This window comes from Hypomesus nipponensis, chromosome 24, assembly GCF_054491055.1.
Source record: "Hypomesus nipponensis isolate SF chromosome 24, ASM5449105v1, whole genome shotgun sequence".
Taxonomy (NCBI): Eukaryota; Metazoa; Chordata; class Actinopteri; order Osmeriformes; family Osmeridae; genus Hypomesus; species Hypomesus nipponensis.
Window position 1 is genome coordinate 5277501 of NC_140384.1, and position 13077 is coordinate 5290577.

General features: G+C 51.6%; 1 protein-coding gene across 3 annotated transcripts in view; it reads left to right on the forward strand.

Annotated features, from left to right (window-relative positions):
• The window catches only part of arb2a (ARB2 cotranscriptional regulator A), a 132599-nt gene that overhangs the window by 77763 nt on the left and 41759 nt on the right, over positions 1 to 13077 (forward strand). For all 3 annotated transcript variants that reach the window (XM_084690817.1, XM_084690819.1, XM_084690818.1), the window contains one exon: positions 8332 to 8448. In XM_084690817.1, the coding sequence (XP_084546943.1) occupies positions 8332 to 8448 (117 nt within the window). The remainder of the gene's footprint in view (positions 1 to 8331; positions 8449 to 13077) is intronic.

The window sequence follows — 13077 nt, forward strand, 5'->3', positions numbered from 1 at the left end:
AACTAGAGTTTAGGGGAAAAGAGGGTCAGGATGAGGCTTCCCCTTCTCTTTAATGGTTTATTCAAGCTTTTAGAGGACTTTTTACATGATTGAGTGACAAGGTCCTTTTTCCGAAATAGCATCTTCAGTAATGAGAAATAATTGACTCACTAATCAAAAAAGGGTTCATGAAATCCACAAACCCAACTGTAATCTTCTTTGGCGTTTTCTACAGAAATTGACGGTCCTCATGGCTTCAGGCACTAACACTTTGATTTAATTGCTTTTTTTTTTTAATAAGATTAATAATATAGTTTGGGTTGATGCTTCCCCCCCCTTTTCTATACTTGAGCTTTTGTTTTAATCAACAACATCACTGATAAAAAAAAAAACCAGTTTGATGGCACTCTGTGGTATATAGGGAATGCCATCCTTCTAAGAAAGTATGCTGTTCATTTGTTCTGCATACTTTCATCCTTCTTCAGTTTCTAATAAAAGCTAATTCCAATGAACTTCAGGGAAATGTAATATCATGAAAATATATTACTTTTTTAAAGTATTCATATTGTATAAAGATGATCATAGTACAATTATTATTAGTAGTATTATTATTGTTACTATTATTGATGTATTTTAAATACATTTTGTTTTATGGTTGCACACTTTGCTATAGCTACTTTGAGTCAAAACATTTCTAAATATATTTTCCTAGTATAGTGTTTGTCGTCTCCTGCTTGGGGTTAATTTCCCTGGAAGTAGGGAGGTAATGGGAGCCATCTTCGACTTCATTTCAAAGTTTGATTTGTTCTTTCATATTCATCTACCGGCAGAGACCACTTTCATGTTGTATTCAAAAGGGTCAAACATGAGAAGGTAAGTGTAAAACCTTCAAATTACGCAATTATATTTATATCTGCTTTTTAGCACATTATTAGTCGGTTCTCATCATCAATTCCTTGTTTTGTATGTGTCGGCACAATATCATAGGTTTAAATCATTAATTGAACTGAAAAATTCCTCTCTTCTCACCAACTTATTTGGTATCTCACGGCACTTAAGACACAGCTACCGGCTACAGCAAGTTAATTTCAGATGGATATATATATATTTTCATTAATTTCAGTTCTTCCTCTCATGCACCTTCCCTCATTCCCCCCCATTGGAGGACAGGAGGAGATCACAGGGCCAGTTTTTTTGCAATCCCCCCCCCCCCCGCAGCCTTGGGAAGGGGAGCTGCGGTTAGTATGAAACAGCGCCCTGGTATCTGAAGGGGGAGACGGTCTCTTTGTCACTTTCGTTAGCCCTGTCCCTTTCCTCCTCGGCCATCTTCTTTCACCTCCCCTCTCGCTCTTTTTCATTTTTTAATGTTTTTGTTCTTCTTTCCACGTGAGCCGTGAGAGGTGGGTCGAGTGGCCCTGAAAGTCTCAACAAAACGCTTCCCCAGAGAATCCAACTCCAAGAGCCGGGAGGAGGGGGGGAGGGGGAGGTGAGGGGAGGAAGGGGGGGAGGGGGAGGGGAGGGAGGGGGGAGGGGGGAGGGATCAAATACACTCTCATGCAGGCTCTCTTATTTTTCACTCTTTTTTTTGTCCCTCTCCTGTCCGTCTCAAGTCCATTCCACCAATAACATGTCGAGTTTAGGATTATCAGTCCCACAGTTTAATACGTCGACTACCTCCGATATGAGGCTGGGTCCGGATGTTTTAGTGTGACACCCAAGTGTAGGTGTGGGGTGTTAGGCAGCGCTGTGTGTGTGAGAGAGATGTGTGTGTGTGTGTGTGTGTGCGGGGGGAGGGAGTTCTCAGGCTGTATGGGGGGCTGTGTGGGAGATGGACAGGACTGGGGTGGTGCCGGGATGGATATTTAACACATTAGCTTTGGCAGAGAGGAGACTGGTGTGAAAACACACTGATTTCCTAAGTGGCAATCATATCAGGCTCGTCGTGAGAGAGGCAGCAGAGAGCAAACATCTGTGTGTGTGTGTGTGTGTGTGTTAGAGGGAGGGAAAGAGAGAGTGCCTGTTTCCATGCGTCTGTTGTGCATTTCCAGTACATTCTGCTTGTCCCACTGAGCTGACAGTCTTAACAATCAACACCATTTCTGTGAAACATTTGTGTGTTTTAATGCTTGTTTGTTTTAGTCCAGAGCTCTGTTTTCCTGAGTGAGTGTGTGTGTGTTTGTGTGTGTGTGTGTGTGTTTGTGTGTGTGTGATATGGACACTCAGGGAAGAGGAGGCCAGGGTTCACCCATGTGTCACCACCACCCTGAGTTATGGCACTTGAGGCCTCTCCCTCCCTCCCCCCCCCCCCCCCCCCCCCCCCCTCGAACTCGCTCCCTCCATCCACTTCTCCAGTCGGGAGTCACCCATCCGAAACCATGTTAAAACAGGGTCATCCCCGCGCGCACTTAAAGGGTGTCACTTTAACCTGCTCCGAAATACTTACGGCTATTATTATATCTTATAAATCATTAAGAAAGTTTAATTATACGAAAATTTCATGGAGGAAATGTGCAAGCTGACACATGGGAAGGAGAATTTAATGGGGCAGTAAGTCCCAGTACTGTGAGGGAAAATATTGAGGTTAGGTTTCTATTTTACAGCAGTGCCGGAGGGTGCATAGACAATGAGAGACAAGAGACAGGGAGAGGTAGAGATGAGAGAGCGAAAGAAAAAGACAGAAAGAAAGGAAATGAGCGGGTGAAAGACACATTGAGGCGCAGTCAATATTCACACCGGGCTAAAATAACTTCTCATTTTGCTCTGAAGACCGGAGCTATTAATACAGCCAGTCAATCAAAGACTGATGAAGACACAGTCAATCTACCTTGAGCTGCTTTTCTTAAGTAAGATATATCCTAATTAAAACAAGACTTTAATTAGCATCCAGGCTGAATTTTACTTTTCTTTTTTTTCTTTTTTTCACTACTTTATTCTTTAATTGTTGTAGATGAACTCATGTTTGCCTATTAAGTTCTATTTGTTTTACTTGTGTCAAAAACATTTGATTGTGAGTGTCATTTTGATTATAATTTCCTTGTTCTAAGTTGATTTTCAGAGTCGGGTAGTGAAGTTATTCGACCATGGTAGATTCAGTTAATGAAACAAGTGGAGCATCTGCTAATTGATTAAACTGTAGACAGTTTAATATCAAATATACAGTACAGTAGCCGCACCTGCACAGATGTTAATTTGAAATTAATTGAATCAGAATAGTCAATAAGAAGATTCGACCTTGTCTAGAAAATATCTGCATAGGGAGCAAGCCACACCGTAAAAATGAGTCTCTCCAACCAATAAAGAGCATGCATTTTATATGAACTGATAAAATCATCCATGTTTTTTCAGTAAATCAATCTATTATGGTTGTTATATTTGTGAAGTGTTTGACGCACACAAGCTAGAACAGATCCAGGCGCTGATGGGAACCTTGATTGAGCTTGGCCTGGTAATTGAATAGGGAGATTCATTTAGTTTAGCGAAATATATGAAGATAAGACGATGACGGTATTTGACTCAAACGCGGGCGCACGTTTTGGCTCATGCACCCGCTCACATATTGCACACTGGCGCATGCCGCTCGGCGAGTGATACTTTTGTTTTCAGTGATCAGTGGTTTCCTTGCGCACCATTGTTTACGAACCCTTCCCCAGTCTATGTGCAACACCCTGTCCCTCTCTCGTCCCCCGCCCTCACCCCCCCCCTCTCTCACCCCCCCCCCCCCCCATTCTCTCGTCCCCCTTCCCTCCCCTCTGTCCTCCCTTCCCTTCTTCTCCTTCTTCCTCTTGTTTTCCACCGGGCACCAGCGAGGCGATGCGCCCGCGGGCCGCCCGCCTGGTTTCCTGGCACGACGCTCCCCATCCTCTGCCTTTTGTTTCCAGGAGCCGGGGCGGCCATTTTGGCCTTCTGCTGTGTCAGTAAATATTTACTGGGCTTTTCCTGCCGGCCCCTTTTCCTGTCGGCCCCCACTGACGTGCGTGTGGAGATCCCACCCCCCCCGTCCCCCCCTCCCCTGCGCCCGGCGTCCGGACCTGTCAGTCACGTCGTCCTGTGATACACAGACACACACACACAGACACACACACACCACCCCCGCCCCCCTCCCAGCACGTGGCGGCCGGCGCTGTCAGAGGAAGTGGAGGAGGAAGTTGTTGCGACGTTCTCCCGGTCACTCTCTCACTCCCTCCCCCAGCCAGAGTTCACTCGGTGGAGAGCCAGGGGTTAAAAAAGAAAGAAAAAAACCGCCAACAAACGCCATCGACTGCGCAGCATGTGTCTTTCTTTTTCCTCTCTCTTTCTTCCTCTTCCCTTGACTGTGTGTATGTGTACCTGGAGTGTGGGCACATGCGCCATGCACGCAGGGACCATGCACTCGCCATACGCGCACCTCCTCTTTACACGCACACACACACACTCCTACTTGGCCCCCAGTGGCCCTGTGGCCTCGTGCTGGAGAGGGCTTCCTTCCTGCCGTTAAGACAAAGGATGCCAGGGACCTGGCAGGACCTTGTGGGACCCGGGGGCCCGGGCTTCAAAGCGGGGGGGGGGGGGGAGCGCTCATGTTGTCTCTTCCTGTGGAGGGTGTTGGAGCGTGGGGGCCAGCTGCCCGTGTTTTCACAGCTAGGCCGGGGGGTCCGGCGCGGAGGGCGGCGGGGGTGGACGACGAGGGGTAGAAAGCTGACCTAGGGCCTCCCGACCTAGTCACGGGACTGCTATCACTTTCCAACACACGCTAAAGGCCACACACGCACGCACACACACACAGTCCCTCTGTTGTTAGCGTGGCTTCCTGGATCATCAACTCACCACTGTTTGATTATGGCTCTAATGTCTGCAGTTCTCCTCATTGATTTGTGTCAGATGTGCCTTGGGGTTGTCACAACACAAGTCAGGGTTTATGTTTGGCTGGGCAACGGCTGCCTCCAAAGAGCCTGCAAGCTGCGTGTGTTTGTGTGTGTGTGTGTTGCATGTGAGTGTTTGCGCAAGGGGGAATAGCAAGCACGTGTTTGTTTGTGTGTGCGTGTGTGTACACACTTAGAGCTCCGATGCCGTCCAGTCTCTTACTGGCGGCAGTTGGACAGTTAATCAATCAAATATTTAAGCAGCGCTTCAGTGCTCAGTGGGTCGTCGAGATTATCCCCGTCTGTTGGCAAGCGTTTGGGCGCATTAGGCTTCCATCGGGCGCCGAACAACGGTGCCTCCACACACCCGGGGTGCCCCTCGACCCCGCCTCCGCCAAGCGCCCGCTCTCTCTCTCTCTCACTTTCTCTCTCTCGCTCTGGTAATTGTAGTTGTTCACGTTGATCATTTGGCGGTAAACGCGGTCCCTTAAAATCCCTGCTCCTTCTCTCGTATATTTATCTTTCTTTCTTTCCTGCTCTCTCTCTTTCTCTCTCTCTCTCTCTCTCTCTCTCTCTCTCTCTCTCTCTCTCTCTCTCTCTCTCTCTCTCTCTCTCTCTCAGCCCAGACCTGACTGGGCCACCCCCCCCCCCCCCCCAGGGGAACTCCATTGTGGATTACCATTCAGTTTTCCCCCAATTATCCAGTGCCTTCGTCTGTTTTTGACACATAATTATCAAAGGGCTAAATAATTGTCTTTATTATTGCCGGTGTTTAGACGTGGAGCGGAGGAGCGGAGCGAGCGGAGGAGCGGAGCGAGCGTCACAGGGAGATGGAGGAATGAAGAAGTGTTTATCTCGGCGAGACGCCGGGCTTAGCACGTCGCCAAACGCCGCCTCATCTTTTACTTCAAACTCGCCGTCCCACTCCTCATCCAAATAGATAAACACGATTAATACATCTCCTTCCCCCTCCCCTCTACGTCACGGGCGGAAATACAATTTTCTTCACTCCCTGCCCCCCCCCCCGCCCCGAAGGCTCGCAATTAGCTGGCTTTTGGTGACAGCAAGGCGGATTTACGCCGCTAAACACTGTGTTTTACCGTGAGGGGGTCAAGGAGAGTTGGAGATGTGGGGGTGGGAAGGTTGGTGGGGAGTGTGGCAGGGGTTGTATGTGTGTGCATGTGGGCAGACATAGGGTTGTGGTCCTGCATTGTTTTATGGAGCGTTTCAGGGGAATTCTAGTGGTCATAAGGATCACATTAAGGTGTCTCTTAGCAATTTAACATAAAACAATACAATGTCATATGGATCTAAAGAAATCAAGGTAAATGTAATTGGAGATGGAAAGAGCCAGAACCACAGGAAAAGCGGATGACCTTTGTTAATTCCCTTTTTTGATATCCTTTCTCTTATGAAATTGCTCGACAGTACAGCTGCCTCACCTGTCTTGGGATGCTCTCCTCCTCCGCCTCTCTGTCTCTCCCGCCGCCCTCCTCCCCCTCTCCCCCCACCACCTCACCCAGGCTGTCTCTCTGCCTGTACCCAGATGCTCCATTGGAGGAGGAGAGGGCACGGGAGAGATGGCTAGCGTCTCGACATCTGCCTGTTGGTTTTAGCGCAACAAGTATTTCCACATGTTCCTCCCCACTGCTGGAGATGGATTATCCCAGCTGTCCTCTCTCCTCTCCCCGCTCCGTCTGCGGATCCCGCAGCGGCCGCAGGGCCTGCTTGAGAACCTGGCTGGCTAATGCTAGCCCAATGCTAACCTTCACCCCAAACGCTTTCCCTTACCGCTACCAAGGCTAATGCTAGCCCAATGCTAACCTTCACCCCAAACGCTTTCCCTTACCGCTCCCAAGGCTAGCCCGTTTGTAACACAAACTGGATCCCTCAAATATCACTGGATGTATTTTCCACCCCATATATATGTATTCCAACCTCAGTGTCCCATGTATAAAGTATCGGTTTCAAGTCGAACCCGTCTTTGTGTGTGATTTATGCCGTCCCGGCGACGTGTAGTGACCCATAAAGCCTGAATGCAGTTTCCATCGTAAACACACAACTGCGTTTCAGGTTTTCGGTGGGAACGAGGGGGGTCAAACGGACACTCCCTCCACGGAAAAACACGGAGCCGCTCTAGCGCTAGGCTGCCGAGGGTCATTAAAGTCATGCGCCGAGCGTTTCCGTGGTTCCCCGCCCGCCTGCCGTCTCCTGTTTTCCCTGGTCTCCCTGAGAAGCTCCGACTCAAGGACTCGGCCCTTTTGGCGAGCGCCCCGAAAAAAAGAAGAAAAAAAGACCCAGAAAAAAAAAACCCCAGGCCCTTGACTGACACCTCCAGTTTTAAAAGGTTGACTTTGCTGCTCCCATGGGCCCCCGCTCTGCCAGAGGAAAAGCTTTTCAACCATACGTGAGGGGGGTGGAGGGGAGGAGGGGAGAAGAGAGATTGCGCTTGTGTCCGCGTGTGTTTTTCCGCGCTTTGCTGTGAATGCGCTTGTATGTTTCCCGTGGAGTGTGTGCGTGTGGATGATGTGTCTGTATGTGGACGTGAGTGTGTGTTTGTGTGTATCTAAGTCTATCCAAGACCGTATAAAGACCGACCCTGTCTTTTCCACAGAGGTGGGGAGGCTTCCCAGGAAAGCCTTATCAGCGCGGTGATGTATTAGCTCTTAGCGCCTTAATAGATTCCATTTATCTCTATCCACTCCCCCCTTTAATTGAACGGGGCTGGGAGGATGTATTCAAATGCCCAACAGTCACTTTGATGTACAACCAGGTTCGGCCACAGCCTATGCCGTAAGTGATTGTTAACCTATTGTTGCCGCCGCTGTTCGTCTTTCTCCCCCCGGTTTTATCTTAAGGGAACTTGTGTAAGATGACCAGGGACTGCTGGGCCAGTCCGGAGGCTATTGTATGGCGGTAACAAGTCCTTTGTGTGACATTTTCCTTCCGCGCAGTCATTCAGCGGGGGAATAGGCGGACGGCGGGGTCCGTTGTGACATCTGCAGGCGAGGATATTAGAATGGGACTTGGGGGGGGGGGGGGGGGCAAGGACTTTTACGCCGACGTGACAAGGACATAGTGTAGATCTCACATCTCCGGGCTGAATCGAACAGCGGGGCTGTCTGCCCGGCCGGCCGGCCGGAGCTGGGACAATGATGTCTGTGACATCATGATGTCTGTGACGCGCTCCTGCAGGCCAGACACGGCTCACTTTTGCTCACTTAAAGATCTACCGTCCCTTTCTCATGCTCCAAGCGTTTAGTCCAGTCTGTCATGCTGGGGTTCACATCTCGGTGGGCTAGCCCCGCCGTTTTTTCAATATGCCAGGCCCGATGAATCAAACACAGATCGTTGACATACGCTATTTGAAATGGTCGTTTTTCAACTGCCGCCTGGTGAATACTCTATGACTGGCTGGCTTGAAGCTCGGACTTGTAGAGTATGGTTATGCTGTTCTCAGATTAACTTGCTCCTGTGTGTGTGTGTGTGTGTGTGTGTGTGTGTTGCCCATCAGATGATCCAGAGAGAGGCGCAGGTGAAGAGCAAAGTGTGTGCCGTGGCTATGACCGACTCGGTCCACAACGTGTGGCACCAGGAAGCCAGCAAGAGTGTTCTGGAGTGGCTGCAGCAGGTGAGACACACACACACACACACGCACGCCTACATGCACGAACGCGTGCGTCTACACGCAGGCTCTCTTGCGAGCCCCGGCCTCTAACACACGGGTACACACACACACACACACACACAGACACCAAGGGACAAAGGTAAGGATGGTTCAGGCCTCACCTTCTGATCCCTCATGTATAACACTGTCTGGAGGCGCCGCGCGGCCCACTGTCGTTCCGTCGTTCCTCTGGCACGGCCACGCCGGGCGCCCAGACGCCGGGGCCACACCACACCACGGGCGAGCGGCCCCGTCAAAGGGAAAGCCAGTTGTTTGCATGTTTTTCCCTTCACCTTCGTTCCCTCACTCCCCTCCCTCCCTCCCTCCTCCCCCCCCCCCTCTTTCTTCTGCCTGGGTGGAGGTGAATGAATAACCCAAACGGTTGGCCTTCTGTGTGTGTGTGTGTGTGTGTCCTCTAATGCGGGCCCACTCATTTCAACGCTCGCCCTTTCCGCTGTGACCTCTGCGCTACCAGAGAGCACCTGGGCTCGCTCAGTATGCACATACAGATGAGACACAGCTACTGCCAGGGCTACGGGGGAGTCAGAGATGCAAATGTCACACACACACACACACACACACGCTCGCACACACACACGCAGCCACCCCACACCGCTGTGCACACGCGCTCGCGTCGTCAGGCCCTTGTTTGTTGTCACCGATTTCGTGATGTTTTTTTTTCTCCCGCCCTTCACATCTGTAGTCCTTTCTCTCTGCGCTCTCAATTTTCTCTCTCCTGGCTGTGTGTGTTTGTGTTTGAGAGCGTGTCTCCGAGTGTGTGTGTGTGTGTGTGTGTGTAGCTGTGGTGGAGACACAAGGTTGGACTGGCCTTCACTTCATCCTCTGTTTCCGATTCATAATGGGAATGTTTGATGAATTCCATCTGTGATAAAGATTGCCCCAGAACAATTCACCTCTACCACAGAATAGAGAGCCGACTGTCCTTTCCTTAATCCCTGGTCTTGCATTGGTTGGATACCAGCTAAAAACAAAGACCCTTCACAGGGACACGGAGCATGTCCTGCGGTCCTCATACGCACATCAAGTGTGCCTCAAACCTTGAGCCATACAAACCGGCAAGAACTGGTACGGCCTGCTTTCAAATCAATCAGCCCCCCCTACTCATCCAGAGACGCCCAAGCCCTTCTCTATGTCTGAGGCCCGGCCCTTAACACGCAGGGGGGACGTCTCGATTCGTCAACGGGGGCAGCGCGGCGGTCTGGGTGTGTGTTCCCGATCTGAGAGCGCCCTGTCATCAGAGTGGAGCCGGTGCCGTCTCTCTGTCTCTGTCTCTCTCTCTCTCTCTCTCGCTCCGGAGTTAGATCAGGACGGAGAGCTTTGTCTGTGTTCCCTCTCAGGGAGCCTAATCCCAGGGCCTCCTGCCTCCTCCCCCCCCCCACCCCCCCTGCCCGGCGCGCCGCTACAGTACGCCGGCTTAGCTTGATCTCTCACATGCAAACACAAACACACACACGCACATACACGTGCTGGTGGTTGGGTATACATCCACCAGATGACCTTAGCACAGCATGGCCACGAACATGGTACATCAAGCATTCCCATGCCTGCATCCGCTCACACAAACACACAAACACACACTGATCGCTGATACACATTTTTATCTGGAGGAGGATTCAGGTTCAGAGCTTTCTCCCCTTGTGGTAGCGCCGTCTGGACTGCCCTCCCAGCGTGTGTGTGTGTGTGTGCGCGTGTGGGTGGGGGGGCGGTGTTTACGTAGGAGGGCCCCTGGCAGAACTCTGCTCTGTCTGAGGGACGGCAGTAACGCCCCCCTCCTGGGGGTCACAGGGTCACAGGACGGAAGAGGGGAGGAAGGGGAGGAGGGGGGCGGGATGTAGAGATCAGCGCGCGCCGCGCCAGGTGAGCCAGAGCTAACCGCTCAGAAGAGGGGTAGGCGACATGGAGGGAGGCTGGAAGACAGACAGACGGACGGACGGACGGTTAAATAAATGGACGGACAGAGGGAGGGATGGCAGGAGCCCCCTCCACTTAGCGCGGCCCAGCCAAAAGAGAGGGAGGATGAGGAGGAGGAGGCGTCAAGGTGATGGAAGCGCAGAGACCTCCTCAGAAGAAGGACAGGGAGGGAGGGGAACGGCGGGTCAACGCCGTGAATACTGATGCAGGGGGAGAAGGGAGGAAGAGGCAGACCGGCGAGCGAAGAGATAGATGAGCAGAGCTGGGAAGAGGACAGGGGGGGAGGGGTGTGTGTGGGGGGGGAGAGAGAGAGAGAGAGAGAGAGAGAGAGAGAGAGAGAGAGAGAGAGAGAGAGAGAGAGAGAGAGAGAGAGAAACGGGTGAAGGGGTGGATGGTGTACAGCTGGCAGCCTGTCACAGTCCAAGGTGTCTCCTGTCACTGTGCTGGCCCGCTGTCATACTGTAGTGGCCCGCTCGGATCACGTACACACACACACACACACTCACACACTCACACAAACACACGCGCACAGCATGGTCATGAATAAACCATCTTAATCCACAGAGATTACAGCAACAGGAGTAGGAGCCGGGCCATGGGGAAAGGTAGAGATGTGGGGGGGGAGGGGGGGAGTGAGATATAAAGAGATGAGGAGTTGGATGGAGGATGAAAGAAAGTGATGTGGAGGTGTAAAGCAGTAGTCTGAGCCATGCTGGTTTGGGGGGGGGGGGGGGGGGGGGCTGCCGTAACAACACCCATGAGCGAGAACAAAGTTAGAAGCCGTGTGGTGCGAACAGGTGTCTCGGGATTGAGGTCACAGACGACTCTGGAAACAGGAGCCACGATAGGGGAGCTTGGTTCACAGGAAAGGGGATTGGGTGCACGACACCCGGCTGGAGGCTGTCCCGGGGGTCAGTCCAGGCGAACGGCGCACTATACTGCACTGCGCCTCGTCCGCGCTGCCTCGTCAGGGCCTTGTTCCCCCCGCAAAGTGGGCTCTGGGAGCTGGAGGTCCTGGAAGCGTCTTTGCAGGTCCATATTCCCAGCACTCAGATCCCATGTGTGTCGTTCAGACAGCACTTACGTGCCTCTGATGTGGCCGGCCATCAAAGCGCGAGCTGCTTCGTGTGAGAGCCTCTGTTTGTAGTGATGGGGGCACTATTTGGAAAGCTCTATATGTCGTGTGTAAACACTACTATTAGCCATCTCTGAGAGCTTCCATATCATGAGGTTTGTGTGTGTGTGTGTGTGTGTGTGTGTGTGCGCTAGTTAGGAGGCTGTGAGTGGCGAGGGAGGCGTTTTATCCAGATTGGCAGTGGAGAGCAGGTGGCCGTTTGCTAACCTGTTGGAGTGTGGGTGTGTGTGTGGGGAGGGGGGGGGGGGGGGGGATGCCCAGATTGGAGGAGGTGGGGGTGGCTTAAGAGCGTGTCCCAGGTAGAGCGTCTTTGTAGCACCTGTGCGCCGCTTCCACGCTCTCACACTGTGCCATTAAGAGCTCCTGTTAGCCCCCCGCCATGCGCCAGCATCCAACCAAAACACCCCATAGGATTCTGGGAGCCATATGTTTCGGATTAGTAACATTGATGGGGCGAGAATAGATTTACGTAAAAAAAACAAAAAAACAAAAAACATTTATGGAGGAAATATATATATAAGCAGTTCTATCGTTTTTGTTTTGTGTATATGTGCACTCACATTTAATGTGTGTGTGTGCGTGCCTTTTGGTTTTCCTTTGGTATCTTTCATCGTGGTGAAGTTTGTTTGTGATGGAAATCAAAGGGAATGTTCTGTGGCCTCTCCATCCTCCTGCCTGCCAGTGTCTCAACTGTGTGTGTGTGTGTGTGGACGAGGATGTGACTCTCTAGCCTCGGTCTTCCATATGTGATCTTTCATTTGACACAAATTCCCCCTTCGTGTTTTCAACCAGTGGAACAGACACACACACACACACACACACACAGACAGACAGACAAACACAAACACACAAGAGTCACCAGGACTGGAGGGGGGGGGGGGGGGGGGGGGGACCTGTTTATGTTTGCGCTGCCGCCTCAGTCAGTTCAATGGCACCATTGATCCTTGCCTGCTTGAAGTGATGATAATATGGCTCAGCCAGAGACAGCCGATGTGCCATCCCTTTGTCGAGTCCCCGTCCCTAATCCCATCCAGAGGGCGCTGGCTTTATGTGACTGCTGCTCTCTCTCTTTCTCTCTATCTCTCTGCTCTTTCCCTCTCCCTTCGCACTCCCACAACTCCAGGGTTGCTTTGACAAATCTATTCAGACTCCGGCCCCCTTGCGCCTCCTTCGGTGGCGGGGGCTTGGTGGTGGTGGGCTGGGGAGAGAGGCCGGGGCCTTTGAAATGCCTCACTCTCTCGCCCACAGCACAGCTGACATCTTCTTCCAGATGGAATGAATTAAAGGAGATACAATGAGACACTTGATGCACCAGTCAAGGACCCCCCCCCCCTCTCCCCCACTCCCCTCCGCCCCCCCTGAACCCCCAGTCCCTCAGAGGAGCCCAACTAGGGCAGAGCAAGGAGTCTAAAAATACAAACAATGCACGGCTGTTTACTAAGATTTAGTGCACGGCAGTTTACTCCCCAAACGGAGGCCCTCTCCTCCTCTCCACTCCTCTCATCCTCTCTCCTCCGTCCTCTCCT